This window comes from Oncorhynchus nerka, linkage group LG10 (genome assembly GCF_034236695.1).
Source record: "Oncorhynchus nerka isolate Pitt River linkage group LG10, Oner_Uvic_2.0, whole genome shotgun sequence".
In the NCBI taxonomy this organism is placed as follows: domain Eukaryota; kingdom Metazoa; phylum Chordata; class Actinopteri; order Salmoniformes; family Salmonidae; genus Oncorhynchus; species Oncorhynchus nerka.
The window spans coordinates 38,920,918-38,943,366 of record NC_088405.1 but is presented as its reverse complement, the minus strand read 5'-3'; the positions used below and the strand labels follow the sequence as shown (position 1 = coordinate 38,943,366).

General features: G+C 40.8%; 2 protein-coding genes across 4 annotated transcripts in view; one reads left to right on the top strand and one right to left on the bottom strand.

Moving 5' to 3' along the window:
- LOC115135276 (TATA-binding protein-associated factor 172-like) overlaps positions 1-846 on the bottom strand; it is a 67,541-nt gene extending 66,695 nt beyond the window's left edge. The window contains 1 exon segment of the mRNA XM_065023292.1: positions 412-846. Within this exon segment, the coding sequence (XP_064879364.1) occupies positions 412-425 (14 nt within the window). The 5' untranslated portion in view covers positions 426-846.
- A 1,057-nt stretch (positions 847-1,903) lies between these two features.
- Positions 1,904-17,245, top strand: LOC115135274 (coiled-coil and C2 domain-containing protein 2A-like). 3 transcript variants are annotated; one of them, XM_065023289.1, is made up of 25 exons: positions 1,904-2,126; positions 2,235-2,308; positions 2,393-2,470; positions 2,643-2,735; positions 3,853-3,976; positions 4,123-4,259; positions 4,731-4,859; positions 5,065-5,274; positions 5,385-5,476; positions 5,567-5,707; positions 6,448-6,508; positions 6,623-6,837; positions 7,035-7,215; positions 7,398-7,551; positions 9,869-10,013; positions 10,269-10,371; positions 10,576-10,779; positions 11,050-11,136; positions 11,311-11,405; positions 11,934-12,095; positions 12,559-12,646; positions 13,169-13,522; positions 15,509-15,997; positions 16,106-16,163; positions 17,157-17,245. In XM_065023289.1, the coding sequence occupies exons 1-22, from the start codon at positions 2,003-2,005 to the stop codon at positions 13,181-13,183; spliced, it is 2,712 nt and encodes a 903-aa protein (XP_064879361.1). In that variant the 5' UTR covers positions 1,904-2,002; the 3' UTR covers positions 13,184-13,522; positions 15,509-15,997; positions 16,106-16,163; positions 17,157-17,245. The 3 variants fall into 3 exon arrangements, with proteins under 3 accessions (XP_064879361.1, XP_029525634.1, XP_029525635.1); XM_029669774.2 differs by lacking the exon at positions 17,157-17,245 and having other exon boundaries at positions 16,106-16,176; XM_029669775.2 differs by lacking the exons at positions 5,567-5,707; positions 17,157-17,245 and having other exon boundaries at positions 16,106-16,176.
- The last annotated feature ends 5,204 nt before the right edge of the window (positions 17,246-22,449 follow it).

Here is a 22,449-nt window from a genome sequence, read left to right as displayed (position 1 = left end):
AGCGATAATCGCATTTGCAAGATTACAGAGTGGCACATTTGCAACCAGATTGCACATCAATTAACGGTTAGCTAAAAATACCATGTCTCGTTAAACATATTGGCAAGATCAATTGTATGTTATGCAGGTCTGCTAGTAAGTAACGTCAGTTAGGATTTTTTTTAAGTACACAATGTTAGCTAATTGGCAATAGCTGTTGTGTAGATGCTAACTAGCTACATACTTCAGTAAAACTGTCTGGCTAATTGAAAAAGCTAGCTAACGTTAATTTAAATAGAGCTAACGTTAACTAGTCAACACCACCGTGAATGATGATGCCATTGCCTGTTCATGATAATTTACTAGTACCTAACTACTTGCTAATCTTGGATAAGAATAGCTAACGTTAGTTGGCTACCTAGGGAATCTTACCTTGACACGGCCATGACGATTAATTGAACGCGTAAATGTGTTCTTTGGTGATCCGCATTTAACAGATTCTATCGCTTTTAAAAAAAAGTTATCCTCTTTACTTGACGCCAAACCAATGCGATAGCTAGCTAGCCTAGCAAAGGAGGCCCCTGGTGCGTCTCTCTTCAGTCACACAGCTCACCACCCGAAACCTGTCGAAATGAGTTCAACAAATCATGGCGTCAAAGTTGGTCCCTCTTGTCTCTTCGATAACTTCTTCGTCAGTTAATTGCCATGCATTACACGTATATCGCCTTAAACCTTGTATTAACCTTCAGCACTACTCCCAGATAAGTATTTTAACCTAATACGATGTAAAGAGTAATTTTGTTGTCCTCTAAAGGGAACACAGGCGGCTGATTTTATATGAGGAGCCATCTTGCATTTATTCCTTCCTCCATAGCAGACGCCGGCTGATTGGTTAGAAGCCATTTCAGCGACCAATCAAAAATAACATTAAAAAGGAAGGTACGAAGATGAAAAAAAATCCTGCAGGAAATACTTTCCCCCTTTCTTTTGAATTGACAGAAGCCCGCCCACGCACCTTTCACTCACTAGAGAGAACCTTTACAATCAGGTAGTTTACAATGCATTGACTCAACGGTGCAACTCAAACCTCGTGGTGATAGATTTGATTAAACGAATCTATTAACATAACTGTACGTCAAAGTTCCATCACCACGTGTTTGAAACTTTCTTCAGAGTTACACAGTTTAATATTTGAAGCTGCTAATTAAGCAAAACTCTTAAATGGTCTAGATACATTTGATACATTCTTGAAGGGTCCAGCTTGCTACATTTGTACAAATGTTTCAGCAAGCAGCCAAATCTGTCTGTCGTAGCTGAGCTTCAGCACCAGGAGCTGACCAGTGCTGAAACTGCCAGCTCGTACAAAGACGAGAACGTTGATTGAACGTTGATTTAACCGCGCTCTGACGTGTGGGCACAGCTAGCTAACATGACAGTGGAGCAGTGAAATTATGTCGAAGAAATCTCAGACTTTCGTTGGGTACAATAGCTGTGTTACATACACAATACCTAGTAGCTACATTTATGGTCACTCAGCTGCTATCTAGCTACAGTGAGGGAGCTGTCTAAAGCAAAGCCTATCAAGTTCTAACTAGCTAACTTTATCTGGCTAACTATAAGTGTGCATTTGGGAGGAACCTAGCTAGCTAGCAAACTAGCTAACGTTACTAGTAGCTAGCTAGCTATGCTGAGAGAAAATATTAGAACTAGCTAACCCCTTTCATCTGCTGAGTCTAACTAGCTAGCTAGTACTTATCAATTGGGTGTTATTGTCCTACACTTTCACCATGATGGTATTATTGGTCTTTTCTCAGAGTTTGTTTGTTTGTTCTAGTAGTTCGTTTATTTGATCTAATGTTTATTTGATCCCATGGCGACCATGGCATGGTGATTTGTCTGCCAGGTCTACACTAGACTGTAAAAACATTATGATTAGGCTATCTGCTCCAGCGGTATCCTAACAAGATATGAAAATTAATTTAAGACATTTTTATCTCGTTTCTGCGCAACTTCAAGGTGAGGCATGTGGCTGGCTATAACTTGTGGCAATAGTGAAACAGTTCTGTATGACAATATCCATTTGTTTGTCAGGATGACAGAGGAGAATAAGGAAAAGGTTCAAGATGGAGTATACATTCAAGAAAGGGGTATTGGCATACTGCTTCATTTAAAAAAAAAATCCTTAGAGAATTGTGCATTTGATAGTTGTTGTTGTGTTGTGTTTACTGACTCCGCTTGGTGACCACATTTGACAGTGATACAACATCCCCCTCATATCAGGCTCAGCAGAAGTCAAGAAAGAGGTCGACTCATGCTCCAGGAATACAAGGTGAGATCGTCTTTATTTCCACTAAAGCTATAACCACGATATGTGAACAGGTTAATCTTGTCACCCTTATGTTCCCTCGTCTAGTTAAAAATCCTTCAAAGTAAAATCAATGCTGCAAGAGAAGTGAGAATAAAAGAACCTCAGAAGATAGCTGACAAGCCGGTAGGGAAAATACAGGTCTTGTCATTTGTGCATTATACAGTAGGCTAGAAGTCTGACCAGGGTATTGGGTCTGGCTTTCATCATTATGTGGTACTATTGATACATACGTACTGAAATGAGAGAGTATGTTTCTCTTATAATCTGGCCTGTCTTTGTACTATTTTCTTTTAAGTCATGCTCAGAGGAAGAAGCCTATCGATTCTTCTGCCATAAATTTGATGAATTGGAGAAGAATGGACCTACCACAGGCACACTTTCACAACAGGTAGCCCAGCAATAGTGAAGAATATACATTTGGTGGAAAATGTACGAAGATAGCTGTGATCATAAATGTATTAAAGGCCCAGTGCAGTCAAAAACGTGATTTCCTGAGTTGTATATACACTGAGTAAAGGGATGCTGGCCCATGCTGGCTCCAATGCTTCCCATAGTTGTGTCAAGTTGGCTTCAAAATAGTTAATAGACCAATAAGAAAGAGAGTTTCAAACATCTCTGCCTATAACAGCACATTTTCCCCTCCACACTCAGGCCACTCAGTCCTAGCAAAATTCTTGCTTGAGAAATTGCTCTTTGCTAAGAAGCTATTTATGTTTCTTTTTGACCATTTGAATCGATAACAATCACAGGAGCTAGGTTTCCATACAATTGGCGACAGATTTTCATGCAAATATTCTAAAAATCCGTATAAAACGAATATGCACATTTTCCATCAAATTGACTTGTTGAGGATAAAAGTCTGTGCGTGATGACGTAGCGCTCATTAAAACACCTTTTTGCGGCTAAATTCCCATGTACCTAATAAAAAATTGTATTTTCAACTCTACTGATGGTTTTCTCACAACAACAACAAAATTGACCCTCGCTATTCATTGGAAAGGAGCATCAAGCTCATCGCCTTGCACTTTCACCACCCTGTGAAGTTCATCGTAATTCAGGGAGGACCACACAACATGTCATCACATAAACTCCCAAGTTCACTTTGATATGATGGTTAATTATATCCATTTTTGCTCATAAAAGCGCTTCCACTGACATTTCTCGCATAATACATTTTACGGACAAAACGATCCCACCTCGTGTCGTGTATTTCTTTGTTGTTGACATTTGGAAAGTTTTACCCACCAATTGTCGGTTTCCATCAGGCCTTGTCATGACATTATTTTAGCCGACATGTACTTTACTCGCATAAAACGGTTGGATGGAAACCTGGTTAGTAAGGTACTTAATTGTTCCCCAGAAAGAATTTGATTTTTTTTTTGTTCGGCTGCATTGGACCTTTAAAACATGTTGTCTTTCACCTATGTAACTGTGTTACGAAATGGCTGCCGTAATATTAATATGCAGCCTTTATTGAAACATGTTTATTTTTGTTTCCATGATAGAGCAGGAAAGATACTGTCATCGATATTGAGAATGTGGATGAGTGTCATAATCCTCTTGTTCCTGGTGATATTGAGACACTGGATGTAAATCCAGACCTTTTATTTGTACCCAGTGATTTACCAGGTGACGTAGACCTATAGTCTTTGTATGAACATTTTTGAGATGTAAAAGATGTTTAGTACCTTATTGTTGCTTTTGTTGTGATTAGAACTGAATGTGAAGGAAATTGAATTTTAAAGTGAGAGTCATTTGATTCAATCGGATGACAGTAAACCAAAGGAGGATTATACCAAGGTATTTGAAGCCTCGTTTTCTGGAGGACGAAGGGTTTTATGTCTGTGAGAGGCCCCAAGTGCCGAAGAAGATGATAAACAAAATGGGCCACCGGCTGATTGAGGAAGAAAAGGTATTGATTCATGTTAATCACAATATTTTCTATTTCAGTATGTTTAGGGGGTAAAGGTCGATTGATAGAGGGGTTACATAATACATATTGGTAATCATTTAATTGCGTCATATGAGCAGCCTTTCCATGAGCAGCCTTTTCATGGCTCTCTTTAGAATTCTGGTTATGAAACAACGTGTTACGCAATATCTAAAATGAGCACAGGAAAGAGGAGTATTCATGTTTACATTCAGATTTCATCAAATGGTGCCTTTTACCATTCAGGAAATATATGGAATCGGCTCTAATGAAACATTTTATGCTATGTACAGTATACTGCTTAGCTAAATGACGAAAATGTACATTTGCTGATATAAAGGCACATTACATTTGATCTGGTTTTATCTACATTTTATCAGCAAAGTACCACGTTGACCTTCATCATGTGTAAGCAAAAGTGAGCAGAGATGCTGTGCACTTCTTGTCCTTCAGGGACAGTCCTGGTTTGGAGAGAATGGTTGCCTGATTGCTATTCCGGACCCAATCCAGAAGTATTGGCATTGTAAAGTAGATTTCCCATTCTCATGCCAGTCTCCTTGTCTGGCCACGGTGCACATGAGGGTGAGTCTGTCCTTGAGTGTACTATGCGTGATGTAAAATGTGTAATGTTGTAATGTCTTACGAGTGGAATGGCTTGTTACATATAAAGTCCCTCTTTTCATTGATGCAATACCCATTTTTAAAGACACTTGACCTAATCCCACCTGTCATTAATACCATGCTTGAAGCACCTACAGCCAGTCAGTAATACCGTATCCCCTCGCAGCCTGATAAACTGCGAAGTGCAGGATCTGTTGTCTCTAATGCAGACGGCGGTGCGGGGCTGTGGCAGCTTGACCTGAACCTAGCCAGGCTGCATTTCACCCATCACCCCCTGTTTAGCACAGAGCATGTGTTGGCTCAGAGACTGTATGAGCTCTATGAGCATTATGAAACCCGTGAGATGAAGGGTGCAACTACCTCTCTGCAGGACAAGGTACAACACTATCACAAAACGTACAATTGAAATCATTTGGGGAAAGGAATGCAGTCATACCATAGTATATTGTTAATCTAAAATGTTTTTTTGGACCTCACCCCTGGTAGCTAAGCGGGCTGAAGAAGTCAGAAACAGCCTTGACCACCACTGATGAAACTGCTCCGTGCTCAAAGTTACAGGATCTGAGACAGCAAATACGGTGAGAGGGATTTCTGTTCTAAGAAATACGATTCTTTACTGTACCTCTATGTTTGTAAAGGTATTGCTTGAATGAATCCGCTCACTGCAGAAAGACCCATGTAGCACTGAAGATTGAGAGGCAGGCAGACATCTCTCTGGTGAGGAACATTGTTGCTGCTTGGAAGCGCATCAAAACCCTCAGGGCCAAGAACGGCTATGTGAACACCACTGTGAAATTACAGCTGCATAAGTAAGCATCATTTGTATTATTTTGACACAGAGTAGACCTAAATATGCTGTACATGCAAATTCTGGTCATAAATGTTAATGCGAGTCATCGGATGTAACCAATACATTCAGATTTGGATTTGATTTATATTTCTTCATCCTCACATTGACTTTTAAAGTCATTGCAAAGCATGCAGTGTATATCATCTTAAAGTAGGCTATTCATGTGTTCAACATTTAGGATAGGGCAGTTGTTACCATAGAGATACTAAAAAAAACGCATCTCCTGTCTTTACCATGGCTGCTTCTGTGAAAGCATGGGCGGAGCCATTTAAGGCTACATCCATTTTCAAGTTTTCAATTTCTTCTTTTACTTATTTGAGTGTATTGACAGTTCGTTATTAAACTGAAAGGTGCATACTACCACTAGTGTGTTGTAGTGTGTATAGTCTGAACAGGTATCAGGCCAAGTTTGGTGATTTACTGCCACTTGCAGTTATGGAATGTTTGCTCAGGAGTATAATCCATTGGCTGACCCTCCCTGCTGACCTGGATGGAATTCTGTGAACCTTGCTCAACCCAGAGCAAGTTATATCCATTTGACTACTTCAATATGGTGAATGGCCCTCAGTGGCACTTCCCATGATACAAAGAAATCTTTGCGTCAAGTCTGGCCTCTATCCAACTCTATGGTTGTAACCAGGGAGTGTTTAGAAAGCATTGCAATGTATATTTTTTAATTGCAACGAATCTCGTTCACAGAGTGAAGGCAAGGATCACTGACAGCACGACAAACCGAACTGGGACAGATGAGCACATGAAAGCAAGTGTCTTCTCTCTTGACAATCTCTTAACATAACTGTTATTAATAAACTATAGCCGTACTGTTTGTAGTAACCTTTGTTGCGTTGTTGTCGGTGGAAACATCCTTTTGCAGACGAAGCTCTACACAGATGGTGACGTAACGATCAAGCAGCACTACCTGTGTAGGGAGCTGAAGGAGCATAACAAAGAGGAGATATCCGTCCCTCCAGTTCCAGGACAAGAAGAGGAGATGTCTACTGATTCTGTCAAGCAGAAGGCAGATCAGTTAGATCTAGTTCCTGTTCTTACTATGTGTGGGGTGGTCACTCCAACCTCTAGCTGTCCACCGTAAGATTCTCTTCAGAAGCAGAATGATTTTTAGCTAGTTGTTGTTTATTGGTTCATTGGAAATGTATGTTTTTAAGACTATCCATCCGGTTGAGAGTGGACATGATGGCACTTACTTTGGCACCGACTGATATATGATCATGTATTTTGATGCTATCAATGCATTCAATTGGTTCATATTTTATTTCTTTTTACAGTGATGAGAAGGTTAGAAGATATGAACTGGCCAACCACAAAGTATCAGTGAACATATTCTATAATGGGAAGCATGTGTCTACCTCCGAGCCATCCATGTTCGACAACAGTGACTTCAGAGTTCAAATTCAACAGATGTTCAACATGCAGATTGTACACAGCCCAGAGAACATTATGCTTGAGGTATGTTTCTCTTGTTGTAAATAATATTGTTCATTCGAGTTTGGCTTTTGAGATATGTTATATTCTTACATTTTTCCCAAAACACTTTATGTTAAGCTACACTTTATACAGGATTTGTTTAAATGGCCTTATAAGTACTTTATAAATTGTTAATGATTTGTTTTGTAAATTCACAATTCCAGATTTGTGAGACAGTAAAACAAAAGAGCACTGTTGTGGCCAAAATGTATGTGCCCATACCAGACAGGAACATGCTCTCTAGCAACGCTACAATGGAGAGGTCAGAGTTCAGCAGTGACAGAGCCATCAAGGCCTACTACGCTGGTGTTGGGAGCAGTGAGTTACGTTGTAGCTATGATATGTGATTATTTGGAAGATGTGGTGTTTAGCATTGGTGAAATTGCCCCCCCACCCACCCCGATATACAGTATGAATCAAAGGTTTGGACACACCTTTATTTTTACTATTTTCTACATTCTAGAATAATAGTGAAGACATCAAAACTCTGAAATAACACATATGGAATCATGTAGTAACCAAGAAAGTGTTAAACAAATCAAAATATATTGATTTGCCACCCTTTGTCTTGATAACAGCTTTGCACTCTCTTTTATAAATTTTTATTTAACCTTTAACTAGGCAAGTCAGTTCAGGACAAATTCTTATTTACCATGACGGCCTACCTCAAATGTGCGCCGCCCTATGGGACTCCCAATCACGGCTGGTTGTGATACAGCCTGGAAGCGAACCAGGGTCTGTAGTGACGCCTCTAGCACTGAGATGCAGTGCCTTAGACCGCTGCGCTACTCGGGAGCTCTAGGCATTCTCTCAACCAGCTTCATGAGGTAGTCACCTGGAATGCATTTCAATTAACAGGTGTGCCTTGCTAAAAGTTCATTTGTGGAAGAAGAGACTTGCTTGGGCCAAGAAACACGATCAATGGACATTAGACCAGTGGAAATCTGTCCTTTGGTCTGATGAGTCCAAATTTGTGATTTTTGGTTCCAACCGCCGTGTCTGTGAGACGCAGAGCAGGTGAACAGATGATCTCTGCATGTGTGGTTCCCACCGTGAAGCATGGAGGAGGAGGTGTGATGGTGTGGGAATGCTTTGCTGGTGACACTGTTAGTGATTTATTTAGAATTCAATGCACACTTAACCAGCATGGCTGGCACAGCATTCTGCAGCGATATGCCATCCCATCTGGTTTGCGCTTAGTGGGACTATAATTTGTTTTTCAACAGGACAATGGCACAAAACACACCTCCAGGCTGTGTAAGGGCTATTTGACCAAGAAGGAGTGCTGCATCAGATGACCTGGCCTCCACAATCATTCGACCTCAACCAGTTGAGATGGTTTGGGATGAGTTGGACCGCAGAGTGAAGGAAAAGCAGCCAACGAGTGCTCAGCATATCTGGGAACTCCTTCAAGACTGTTGGAAAAGCATTCCTCATAAAGCTAGTTGAGAAAATGTTAACAGTGTGCACAGCTATCATCAAGGCAAAGGGTGGCTACTTTTGACTGTTGACTCTGATCAAGAAAAACTGTCCAACTTGTCTTTCTCAATTTTCAAACAGAAATGGGTTTTGCCTTTGGTGGTTCATCGATGTGTCATTCTGGTCATGCACGCTGCGACCAACGTAGCTAGTTCGTTAGCTAGTAACTCCTCCAGTATTTGTTGACCCCATTTCACAGGATTTGTTTTTGGACGGAAGCTGTAGAGATCAGTAAGAAATGGCACTTCTGTAACCAAATATCTTATTTATCAATTTTTGTTTGTTTTCATTAAATTACCTGGTATGATGGTGCATTGATCAGTTATTTTTTTAGTTTTTGCCCAAAGTCAACCTTTAAAGTAGCTGTTCAGTGTTTCGAGATTTCTATGAAATATGACCTATAATTAATTATGATATATATGATAATATAATATATATATGATAATATCACCTATAATTAATACATGACTGAAATAGTTCCTTACAAAAAAGGGTAATTAAGTTTGTGAAAAAGCATTTTCTGTGTTGGAATGGTGTGGGCGTACCCCAACAACAGAATGATGTGGGCGTATACCGGTCATTAAAAATATTCACTCGAGTAGACTTTTCTCTCCAATTTATGCTTTGGCCACAAATACAAGTATAATTTTGTTAACAACATTATTTGGGTATGATTTAACTGAATATTCATTTTTTAAATTTATCTCAGCCTCATGGCAAACTGTGTAGAGTAGCAGGAAATTAGCATTCTCATTGCAAAATGTGAAAAATAGCATGTGATGAGCTATAAAACAGAACATTTTTCTCTGCCCCATGGTAAAATGTGTAGAATTGCAGGAAATTACCTGGCTTTTCACTTATCCTTCCACTTATACTGTGTTTTCAAAATACCCAACCATATACCCCTCAAAATACTCCCTCATAGATAATAAGTGAATTGCAGGAATTGCATATAAAATGTTTTGTTAAAAACTCTCTACTGTTCGTCACCCCCAATATCTACACCCCAATTTTGCCCTTGATATTTAGTGATGCGCTATCCTGTGAAAGTCTATTTAAAAAGTTATGGTAATTTAGCTCACTATGTGTTTTTGTTGTTGTTGTTTAAGGATAATGTCAACCCAGGTCTTTAGTGACAAAACAATGGTCTTTTTAGATGTCCCATTCAAACTAGAGAAGGAGGATGCTGAGGAGTGCCTCATGACCTCTGGGAGGCTGCTGTATGTTGTCTCCTGGGCTGTGGATGAGAGTGGCTTTCCCATGGCGCCCACTGCCCCACCACACAGACCCAGCTCAACCAGGTGAGTCTGAACAACACCTGACTGACTTCCACAAGGTTGGCCGTCTTCACACACGCACACACACACACACGCACGCACGCACGCACGCACACACACACACACGCACGCACACACACACACACACACACACACACACACACACACACACACACACACACACACACACACCTCTGTTTGTCTGTTACCTTGTGAGTTGAAGGCTTTTCTTTATGCTGTCTTGCAATAGAAACACTAACCATGTTACATTGCCTGTAGACCCATGGCCAGCGGTCCCAATGCAAGTAGACTTGAATGGATCAGGGACCTTCAGTTTGACCCCAACCACCCTTCTAACACAGAACTCACAGAACTCCTTAGGGTGAGTGTTAACACCGTAGACTCAGAACCTCCACTTGTATTCTACTAAAATAAACCCAAGGATGTGTTGTTGATACAAAACACTCCGTGGTTGCCATGGATTCGAATCAGGAAACAGCTAGAGGGCTGAAACATGAAAGCTTGCCCGGAGCACTTGGTTTGAAGTGGACGTTTGAAGTAGCGTTTCATATTGTTTGACCAATAGGAGGCCTGTGAGCAGAGAGACCGAGCCACGGGTCACTTCCGCCTGCATGCCCTGGAGGAGGAGTTTGACTTCACCACTGAGGAACAGCTGGAGAAGTCCAGTCGCTTTGGTCTCCTGCAGCTGCGGAGCTCTCATGCTGTGGACGTCAGCCCCTCCAAACCCATCCCTCTCCACGACAGAGACATTACTGAAGCAATGTTCGCTGTAATGCCCTTCTCATATAGCCTGGTTCCAGATTAGTTTGTGCTGTCTTGCCAATTCCTCCAGCATGGTCATAGTCATGCCAATGTTTGGCTATACACAGCATAAACAAATCTGAAGTAGACTACTTCCTCATCCCTATATTCTGCAACGTTTTGGATTTGTTTCATATATAGTTACATACAGGTACATACTTTACTCTCGTCCTGCAATAACTTTGTGGGTGAATTGTTTTTAACAAAAGTGGACTTTTGTTGCTTTGTTGTTTCCCAGGATTATGGTGCATTCCCAAGTCTGTCCCTTATGGATGAAGACCCTATCACAATGCAGAGAGCACGCTCTATCCACTACATCCAAAAGGTACTCTTCTTCCGTCCCTAGATTCTGTCATCTGGAGTCAGATTGCATTTTATCGCGTATGTCTGTGTTCACAGCTTACTCATATGATCCGTTTGATATATGAACATGTGCGAACGAGTAGCAATACTGACATGTCATTTTCAATTGTCATGTGAGCTGTAACTGTTATTTTAGGCGCTGAATTTGGCAAGAGAAAAACTGTTGAACATCAAGAGGAAGTACAAGTTCTCTGATATAGTCACTGAGTACCACGAGGCAGATACAGTGATGTGAGTGTCAAGACTAATTTTCTCCTTAACACTTCTCCACATACAAATGGTGTTGCTGTACAGCCCATAAACCATATGTCATAAAGAAATCTAAAAGTATTTTTAGCTTTTGAGGCCTCTGCGAAATTTCAGTCATAATGATAATCATTTAGTGGGTGCGTATATTTGTTCTATTTCAATGTGTTTTTTTGCGTATCCCATTCTCCCCGAGACACCCTTGGAAAGCGGGGTCTTCACAGCCAGGGTCTGGCATTCAACAGCAACCCTGGAGCAATACGGATTAAGTACCTTACTCAAAGGCACAACGACAGATTTTTACACATTGTCAGTTCTGGGACCTTTCGGGTTACTGGCACAACGCTCTAACCTCTAGGCTACCTACCGCCAGGCTACACGATGATACGTCTCTATGTTTTCCTCTGACACTTCTAGCGTCCTAGCCTGGAATCCAAACTGATATGCTTTGTTTCACCATTGAAATGGAGCATATCCATTTGAATTCCAGGCTAACACTCTCCACCCCATCAGGGAGTTCAACTGGGACGTGTTCAGACTTAAGCGACCTCTCCAGCCTCAGCGCGTGAAGAGGAAGATCATTCCTACCTGCTCCCTCTCAGACGGGGACCTGAGGGTCCATGTTGCCATCAACAATGCCCAGGGCCTGCCTGTTCGCCGGGAGGCTTTCCTCAAGTATTGATCCAAGTTCTACCCATCCTACTACTTTTACAACTACTACAGCTTCTAACGTAAAACCTATGCCATTCCTATAGCAAATACCTCTACTTCTACTATCATCACTTTACAGTACACCCAACCCAATACTACTTGTACTATTAGCTGAACATATTCGCTATATCTACAATACAGTTGGCAACTTGCCTTAACAACCCCACATTGGCAGATACTTCAGCTTCTCATGCCTGCAGCTATCCTAATAGAATTCTTACTGTACTGTACAATGCGTGATGCAATGGTCCTCTTATCCAATTCTAGCAAAGATGAAAACCTTTTGACTGAATCACCTCCCCCACTTGACAACCACGCTCATAGAGAACACCATTAAAAAATAGACACCACTTTCTATTTCCATGACAACGCAGTTCCATCTGTGTGGAAGCAGATCTAATGAGTTGTGTTTTTGTGTACCTTCAAGGGAGATCCAGGCAAGAGGCTCCTGCTGTGGTCTGTCGAGCAGCAGCAGACACCACATGAAAAGCAGCTCAGAAAAGGCTGTCCTACAGGTAAAATGGTAGAGGTAGCACATATTTGGTGCTAAAATATCACAGACAGAGACGTGATCGCCGTATATAGAATATTGAAACAGAATTCAAATTGCACGATTGACAGTCAGATACTACTGGACTACGAACATGAGCTCATTTTCCTTGATAGCTTTTTGTTTGTTGCCGTATAGGCCGTTGCCATGACGTACTGTATATAACAATGTGGTTACGTCGGTGCATAACAGGTACAGTAGGTTGAGTTTTGTCCCATGGTTGTGCCAGCCTCAGGTTCAGCCCTTCGTGGAGGTTAGGTTTCAGGAGACAACATATGAGAGCAGCGTAGAGCAGGGACCCAACCCATGTTGGAGGGAAGAGTTCACCCTGGAGTTTAAGTATGACACCCGCTACTCTCCTAATTCACTGTTCATTCCATCTCCAACTGGCTCCACAAGTCAACACTGTGCATCCTTACACATGTGACTGTACTGTCCGTGCTAACAAAATCACATTTCATAGATGTCAAATGTAATGTTCTCTCAGATCCTTAGGGGGTGATTATAGCCACGCGGGCCTTTCCAAAGTACAAGACGACATTGTCATCAATGTGTTTGATGAGATGTCCTTTCAAGTCATTGAGGTACTGCAAGCCTCAACCATGAAAGTACAAGCACTATTCAAAGGCCACTTCAAATCGCAGGGTGAACTGGAAGTCAACATTCTGTCTGTCCCATCGCCATCCCTCCCTTACTCTCTTTTTTTTTCTTTCATCTTTTATCTCACCTGTGTGAAACCCAGAGCAGTTCTCTGAGAGGCTGTGGAAGCCAGGTGTTCTCTGGCAGACAGTGGCTGGGCTCGGTCACCTTACCCTTCAGATCTCTGCTGCAGCAATCCAAGGTACGGCTCTACGAGCGCACACACGTTCAGGTGGTGCACAAAGTCGGATAAAAGGATTTAAAGCCTGTCGGCTTTGTCCAACTTGGCCTAGTAATGTCGGGGAGTTGCTGTGGTTGCTTACATGTCTTTGTATGTTCGGTTGCCTTGTAGACAATTAACACTCTTAAGATTGTCTTCTCTGCGATCGTAGAAAAGAGGTGCTAAGTAGAACCATATAGGGTTCTTCGGCTTGTCTCCATATGGGAACCCTTTTTGGTGCTAGGTAGAATCCTTTGCAGAGGGTTCTACCCAGAACCCTCTATGAAGGGTACTTCATAGAGCCCTCTGTAAATGGTTCTACTTAGAACCCTCCATGGAGGGATTTTCCTAGAACCCTTTATAAGTGGTTCTACCAAGAACCCTTTTATCTTTGAATGGTTCTTACTAGAACCTTCTACGAATGGTTCCACCAGCTTTACTATTACATTCTTTATGACAATAGAAGACATCAAAACTATGAAATAACACATATGGAATCATGTAGTAACCAAAAATGTAAAACATGTAAATGAATAAATCACAGAAGACAGAAATCATGGCAAAGATATCAACTATAAAAACTGAAGAACATACGCACATCCAGGTACTTTCCACAGATGTTAGAGTTGTAGGCAAACTCATGGAAAACAGAAAGGAAAACGCTGCACACTGCTGCTCATGCTCCCAGGTGATATTTATTTACAACGGTTCGACCCTTAGCTCTTCATCAGGCATCCATATCCCAGTTGGGGGTGGAAGGTCCTATATATAGGGGCAGTACTCAGTGACATCACTTCCTGAAACAGGAGGTAAAAAATGTATAACATAGTTTCACAATATTACATTCAATGTATCAAATTCATATGATCATACACATAGAATGTGATCAATATTTATAGTAAAATACATACAATATTCAATTAGGATTTTTAAAAACACAATTCAGACTTATTGAAACTATAAAAAACAGTTTCCAGTCAAACTCCTCGTTAAGGCCAAGAGGAGACAGTGTGTTCAGCCTGTGGATCCAGAAAGATTCCCTTTGAAGAAGTTTCCTCTCGATGTCCCCTCCCCTGCGTGACATCTTGACCATTTCTATTCCAATGTGTCTCAGAGAACTATTAGGATGTCCAGCTTGTACAAAATGAGCAGCCACTGGATTTTTTGTCTCACTTGTTTTGTATATTGCTGCGGTGGTCACTGATCTGTGTTTTAAGGCTTCTATGGGTTTTCCCTATGTAGGACAGACCACAAGGAAATGTCAACATGTAAATAACATTGGTGGACATGCAGGTAATGAAGCCCTTGATCTTAAATCTTTGTCCTGTGCGGGGTGGGTAAATGAGTTACATTTGTACGTAAAGCTGCATTGAGTACATTAGCCATATTTGTAATTACCCTCTGGAACCTTGTCCAAAAAAGTTTCCCTTTTCTCTGGTGGGTAATAAGATTTAACCACAATATCTCTCATGTTTGGAGGTGTTTTAAAAACCATAAGTGTGGGATATTTTTTTTAAAGAAAAAAAAGAAAAGAAAAATGTACCTCGTGTTTCAGGAAGTGATGTCACTAAGTACTGCCCCTATATATAGGACCTTCCACCCCCACCTGGGATATGGATGCCTGATGAAGACCTAAGGGTCGAACTGTTATCACCTGGGAGCATGAGCGGCAGTGTGCGGCATTTTCCTTTCTGTTTTCCAAAGACATCAACTATGCCAGTGTTGTATATGTAAAATGATTAAAGGTACAAGATACATGCACAAATATTCCTATATAGGTACAATTTCAAACATTCTAACACCTACCTTATCCGATTACTAAAAGTTTAAACGCTGAGGTAAAGAGTAATGCTCAGGCACTATTTAAAATAAAGGGTTCTTCAGATGAAAACGTTTCTTGGTTGAAGCCTATCCCTCTGCCAAGAATCCTTTTGGAACCTTTTTATCTAAGAGTCAACTCTTTGATAGGTGTATGAGAAACTGACCATCTGTACCCCACCGACCCTACTGGGCTACATGTGGACAGGGGAAGACATGGTCAATGACCAGGGCGTAGAGATACCCGCGAGAAGAGATACCAGTTTCATGAATGTCTTCATCACTTTGGATCCAGCCATCTCTCTGAGTGATGACCAGACAGCAAAGGCAAATCATGTTCATGTTTAATACTGTTTCATTTTAAAGAGGTACTATGTTCTAAAAACCTCTTTGCCTTCAACTAAAAAACTACTTAAACTGTTATTTGATTCAGACGTTTGCTGTGGAAGATATCGATCGATAAGATATGGAATATGAATACTCATTCATCAGCATCCATTCTTTTAAAGTGCTTATGTTTAATGTCATGACTACTGTGATTGATAACCAACTGTACAACTGCATCAGAACACACATCCATGGAAATGTACTATTTTCCCCTTTCACATTCAGTATGGTGACCAGAAGCCCCTTTGGCTGGTGAGTATCAGTCCAATTTGTATTGCTTAGCCTAAATGATAAGTCACCCTTTTCCATGCACTGCTGCTGCTCCTACAGAATTCTGTGTTTGTATCCGTCTCCGTGTAGTTTTCCACAGACGAGGATGAGGACTTGCTGAACTTGACCTATGAGTATGAGAAGCAGTGTAAGATGGCGGCAGGCCGGGTGAAGAAGCGAGTCATAACCACAGTGATAAATAGTGAGGGGAGGCTTGTCCTGGCACACCGGTTCTTCAAGCCACTTCCTCCTCCACAGGAAGTTGTACTGGACACTCCCGACAATAGCATGTCTGTTCTCGTAAGGCTCCAACATAACTAGATCTGGGTTCAAGTACTATTTGAAACCTTTCAAAACACTGAGTGTTTGCTTTAGTCTGCCTGGAGAGCCAGATGGGCAGATTTAAAAAAATATATATATATTTTTTTTTCTCACTTTGATAGAAAAACTCAATCAAACCTAGTGAAAGTATTTCAAATAATTTCAAATAGTATTTGAACCCAGGTCTTACCATAACATCACAATCATTAGAATGATTCAACCCATAAGGTTGATGTCTGAAATATAAACAACATGGAATCATAATTGTAGCACAGTTGTATTCATTCTTTGGAAGTTTGACTTATTTTGAGTTTTTTGGTTGGAACTCAGTTCATTTGTTTATATGCATTAAAGGGCAATTCCGCCACTTTTCAACCTCATATTCATCATCTCCAGCACCAAACCAGTGTCTACAGATGTGAAAACAGCGTGTTTCTATGATCTGTGGTTAAAAAGTTAAGAATAAAGGGCCTAAAAAAATGCTTCTCTGTGACAAAGGATGGATAGATAAAAAGTGTTTTTTAAATTGTGATTTTCAAAACCTGCAACGAGTTTCTAGCCCAAGGGAGGGTATTTTGTTGCTCCCCACATCACCGCAAATCTCATAGTGTTTGAAAATGTTTTAACATTTGATGTCATCGGGTAGAACTTTTTAAATGTATATTTATTTTATAAAAAAAACTGAATTGCACCGTTTTCACATATGTTGACACTGGTATTGTGCTGGAGATAATGAAAATAAGGTTGAAAAGAGGTGGAGTTGCCCTTTATTTGATTACTATGTTGTGCTCTTAAAAATGTTTTGCTCTGTGTAACCCAGGAGAGGGTGGCAGCTTTTGTGTCCCTGATTCCCACCTTGTCCTTCCCATCGGACGTTGGTGACAGTGGGGACATGTGGCTCACCTCAGAGGTAAACAAAACAGACCATGTTGTAGACTGAACAAGACTTAAAACTTCACTTATGTTCAGCAGATATTAAATACAAAGAAAAATACCAATAATTATCAACATAGTTTGATCAGCTTGTTGTTAACCCAGTGGTGCCTTTCTCATTCTTTATTGCACACCTTTGCTATACACAATAGCAATGCTTGGAGCTGGCTATGGGAAACCATATCAGTTTGGCAGTTCTGCTGTGCAACTTCTTTCATGACCTGACGGTAAATGGGTGGCTTCTCCTGGGAACATCTGTCGTAGAGGTAACAATTGACATGTGCTGTTTAATGTACATTGCCTTCAGAAAGTATTCACACGCCTTGACATTTTGTTGTGTTACAAGGTGGGATTAAAATATATTTGTCGTTTTTTTTGTTGTCAATAATCGACACAAAATAATCTATAATGTCAAGGTGGAAGAAAAATAGAAAAAATGTGTATAAAATATAAAACATGAAAAATAAAACACTAATATACAGTGGGGCAAAAAAGTATTTAGTCAGCCACCAATTGTGCAAGTTCTCCCACTTAAAAAGATGAGAGAGGCCTGTAATTTTCATCATAGGTACACTTCAACTATGACAGACAAAATGAGAGAGAAAAAATCCAGAAAATCACATTGTAGAATTTTTTATGAATTTATTTGCAAATTATGGTGGGAAATAAGTATTTGGTCAATAGCAAAAGTTTATCTCAATACTTTGTTATATACCCTTTGTTCGCAATGACAGAGGTCAAACGTTTTCTGTAAGTCTTCACAAGGTTTTCACACACTGTTGCTCGTATTTTGGCCCATTCCTCCATGCAGATCTCCTCTAGAGCAGTGATGTTTTGGGGCTGTTGCTGGGCAACATGGACTTACAACTCCCTCCAAAGATTTTCTATGGGGTTGAGATCTGGAGACTGGCTAGGCCACTCCAGGACCTTGAAATGCTTCTTACGAAGCTACTCCTTCGTTGCCCGGGCGGTGTGTTTGGGATCATTGTCATGCTGAAAGACCCAGCCACGTTTCATTTTCAATGCCCTTGCTGATGGAAAGAGGTTTTCACTCAAAATCTCACGATACATGGCCCCATTCATTCTTTCATTTACACGGATCAGTCGTCCTGGTCCCTTTGCAGAAAAACAGCCCAAAAGCATGATGTTTCCACCCCCATGCTTCACAGTAGGTATGGTGTTCTTTGGATGCAACTCAGCATTCTTTGTCCTCCAAACACAACGAGTTGAGTTTTTACCAAAATGTTATATTTTGGTTTCATCTGACATTCTCCCAATCTTCTTCTGGATCATCCAAATGCTCTCTAGCAAACTTCAGACGGGCCTGGACATGTACTGGCTTAAGCAAGGGGACACGTCTGGCACTGCAGGATTTGAGTCCCTGGCGGCGTAGTGTGTTACTGATGGTAGGCTTTGTTACTTTGGTCCCAGCTCTCTGCAGGTCATTCACTAGGTCCCCCCTTGTGGTTCTGGGATTTTTGCTCACCGTTCTTGTGATCATTTTGACCCCATGGGGTGAGATCTTGCGTGGAGCCCCAGATCGAGGGAGATTATCAGTGGTCTTGTATGTCTTCCATTTCCTAATAATTGCTCCCACAGTTGATTTCTTCAAACCAAGCTGCTTACCTATTGCAGATTCAGTCTTCCCAGCCTGGTGCAGGTCTACAATTTTGTTTCTGGTGTCCTTTGACAGCTCTTGCAATTAATACAGGTAATGAGTGGAGGACAGAGGAGCCTCTTAAAGAAGTTACAGGTCTGTGAGAGCCAGAAATCTTGCATGTTTGTAGGTGACCAAATACTTATTTTCCACCATAATTTGCAAATAAATTCATAAAAAATCCTACAATGTGATTTTCTGGATTTTTTTCTCATTTTGTCTATCATAGTTGAAGTGATGAAAATTACAGGCCTCTCATCTTTTTAAGTGGGAGAACTTGCACAATTAGTGGCTGACTAAATACTTTTTTTGCCCCACTGTATATTGATTATATAAGTATTCAACTCCCTGAGTCAATACATGTTAGAATCACCTTTGGCAGCAATTAAAGTGGTGAGTCTTTCTGGGTAAGTCTCTAAGAGCTTTGTACACCTGGATTGTACAATATTTGCACATTATTATGAAAACAATTATTCAAGCTCTGTCAAGTTGGTTGTTGATCATTGCTAGACGGCCATTTAAGTTTTGCCATAGATTTTCAAGCCGATTTAAGTCAAAACTGTAACTAGGCCACTCGGGAACATTTCATGTCGTCTTGGTTAGCAACTCCAGTGTATATTTGGGCTTGTGTTTTAGGTTATTGTCCTGCTGAAAGTTGATTTTGTCTCCCAGTGTCTGTTGGAAAGCAGACTGAACCAGGTTTTCCTCTAGGATTTTGCCTGAGCTTAGCTCTATTCAGTTTATTTTTATCCTAAAAAACTGCAGTACCTCATCCTTGCCGATGACAAGGATACCCAGAACATGATACAACTACCACCATGCTTGAAAATATGAAGAGAGGTACTCAGGGATGTGTTGTGTAAGTTTCACTTTAGGCCCTTATTGCAAACAGGATGCATGTTTTGGAATATGTTTTATTCTGTACAGGCTTCCTTCTTTTCACTCTGTCATTTAGGTTAGTGTTGTGCAGTAATTACAATGTTTTTGATCAATCCCCAGTTCTCCTATCACAGCCATTAAACTCCAACTGTTTTAATGTCACCCTTCGCCTCATGGTGAAATCCCTGAGCGGTTTCCTTCCTCTCAGGCAACTGAGTTAGGAAAGACACCTGTATCTGTGTAGTGACTGGGTGTATTGATAGACTATCCGAAGTGTAATGAATAACTTCACCATGCTCAGAGATATTCGATGTCTGCTTTTTATTATTTCTACCAATAGGTACCCTTCTTTGCGAGGCATTGGAAAAGCTCCCTTCTCTTTGTGGTTGAATCTGTGTTTGAAACTCACTGCTCGACTGAGAGACCTTACAGTTAACTGTATGTGTGGGGTACAGAGAGGATGTAGTCATTCAGAAATCATGTTAAACACACAGTGAGAGTCCATGCAACATATGTGACTTGTTTAATACATTTTCTGTTGTGTGCCCTGATGAACACAATCCTGCTCTCGTACAATGGGGAGGGTGTAATGTTTCCACTAGAAGACAAACAAAACCGTGTTTGCCCTATGATTTTTGTTTTTTTAGCAGCTGTGGCAAAAGGTAGAGGGAGAAGGTGACTGAGGTCACTTCTGGTAACTTTTTCAAAAGGACATTCTACTCCTAAATAAATGAAAATACAATTATGCTGACATCTGAAATATAACAGGGAAATAACCTGAAGACCAACTAATGCAGCATAGCGGCTTTAAATAAATGGGCTGATGAAACATGGGGTTGCCCAGGCACATTTTTACGCCTGAACGTATTTAGGCTTGCCGTAACAAGTTGAATACTAAGACTCAAGACATTTCAGCTTTTCATATCTAATTCATTTGTCTAACAACATAATTCCACTTTGACATTATGGGGTATTGTATGTTTAGGCCAGTGACCCATCTCAATTTAATCCATTTAAAATTCAGGCTGTAATACGGCAAAATGTGGAAAAAGTCAAGGGGTGTGAATACTTTCTGAAAGCACTGTATACATAAAACAACAATGCACTCCCATCCAAATCAATGTATTTGCGAGTCAGCTGAGAAAATAGACTACACCTTTAGTGCAGTGTATTTAATTGTATTCGTTGAGGGCAACACAGTAGCATTCATGTTTTGTTTTTTTTTCCAGGGAGAGACCGCCTATGTCCTTACTCAAGAGAACACTTGGTTTGTGTTGTGGAACCCCAGAGATGGGAAGCACTACCAGTCATACGACTCCTTCTGTCCTCTAAAGACTGTCGACTGTCTGGTCAATGGTGAAAATGTAAGCGTGGAGTCCATGAACATGGATACCCCTCAGTGTGTTAAATTTATGTCATCCACTCAGAATTTTGTGTACGCGAGTTTAGTCAAAACAGATGGCAAGTCAATAACTCCGTCCCAAAGTCCACTTCCCAACTGCTGTTCTTTGTCCCTGCCCATGCTGTTTACTATGCTATTGTGGTGACACTGTGTTCTACCAGTTATTTTATTTGTTAGTATCACGAGACTGTGTTGTGACCTATAAATAAAATCACTGTCGGTGATTGATGCAGCGACATCATTATACCATCTATGCAAGTCTTGTTCACCAGCTGTGTGGTGCTCGAAAACTGCTGAAAGGGATCGTCGTCTTCAGCCGCTATCTTGACTAGATCTTAAAAAGTTTTTAGGTGACGTGTCCATTGATTATAAATGTCATGTGCTTGATCTGACTGGGTGTCTCTCAGGTGTGGTTCCATCTCCAACCAACAAGAAAGATGCCCATCACTTTTGACGTATCAAATAACGCCACATGGAAACCCTTACTCCCCAAAGGATTCAACTCGGACTCATCCTCAACGGTATTTCTAACCTAGTTTTTTTTTTGCTTCTGTAGTGTTAAAAAAGACGAGACGTAAAATGTAAGATACGGTTCCAAACATAAGAGCCGTAGGTTTTTCCCTCATTGAGAATTAGTGACAGTGAAATATTTGAAAGTAGGTCATATTTGAAGAACACAACTTATTACTTATATTGGGTCAACATAACGCGAGTCAACTATGTACAGTAAATTAAAAACGGCTCAATGCTAACTGTCAAATTTTACAGCCAACAGAAATTAAATACCGTCCCCCTCAAATAGAGCTGGTCAATCACCTTCAAAGAAGGTATGTTAATGTGGATTCTATATTTAAGGCTATGCATTGCTTTTATCTTAGAGCGAAATGCAGGACAATTTCATTTATGGTCTTGTCTGTCCCATCCATGAATTTCATTCTTCAACACAGGCTGGAGATGAAACTGAAAAGTTGTGTGATGGACTGGAGAAGCCCCCACCCGACACGCTGGAGCCCCCGCTGTGCAGCCATGCTCTCGGAGGTCATGCAGAAGCTTGAGAGGAACCCAGCCTCTGACACAATAGCGATAGAGATAGACAGGCTGCTGGACACCATGAAGGATTACAAGGTGAAATAGGCCTACCCGTAACCCTCTTTAATATGAAAAGGGGAATCAGTGGATAGTATTTATGGACCAAATGGATTGAAACAGGAAGGGACTACCTGGACTGGTCCAATAAAAAGC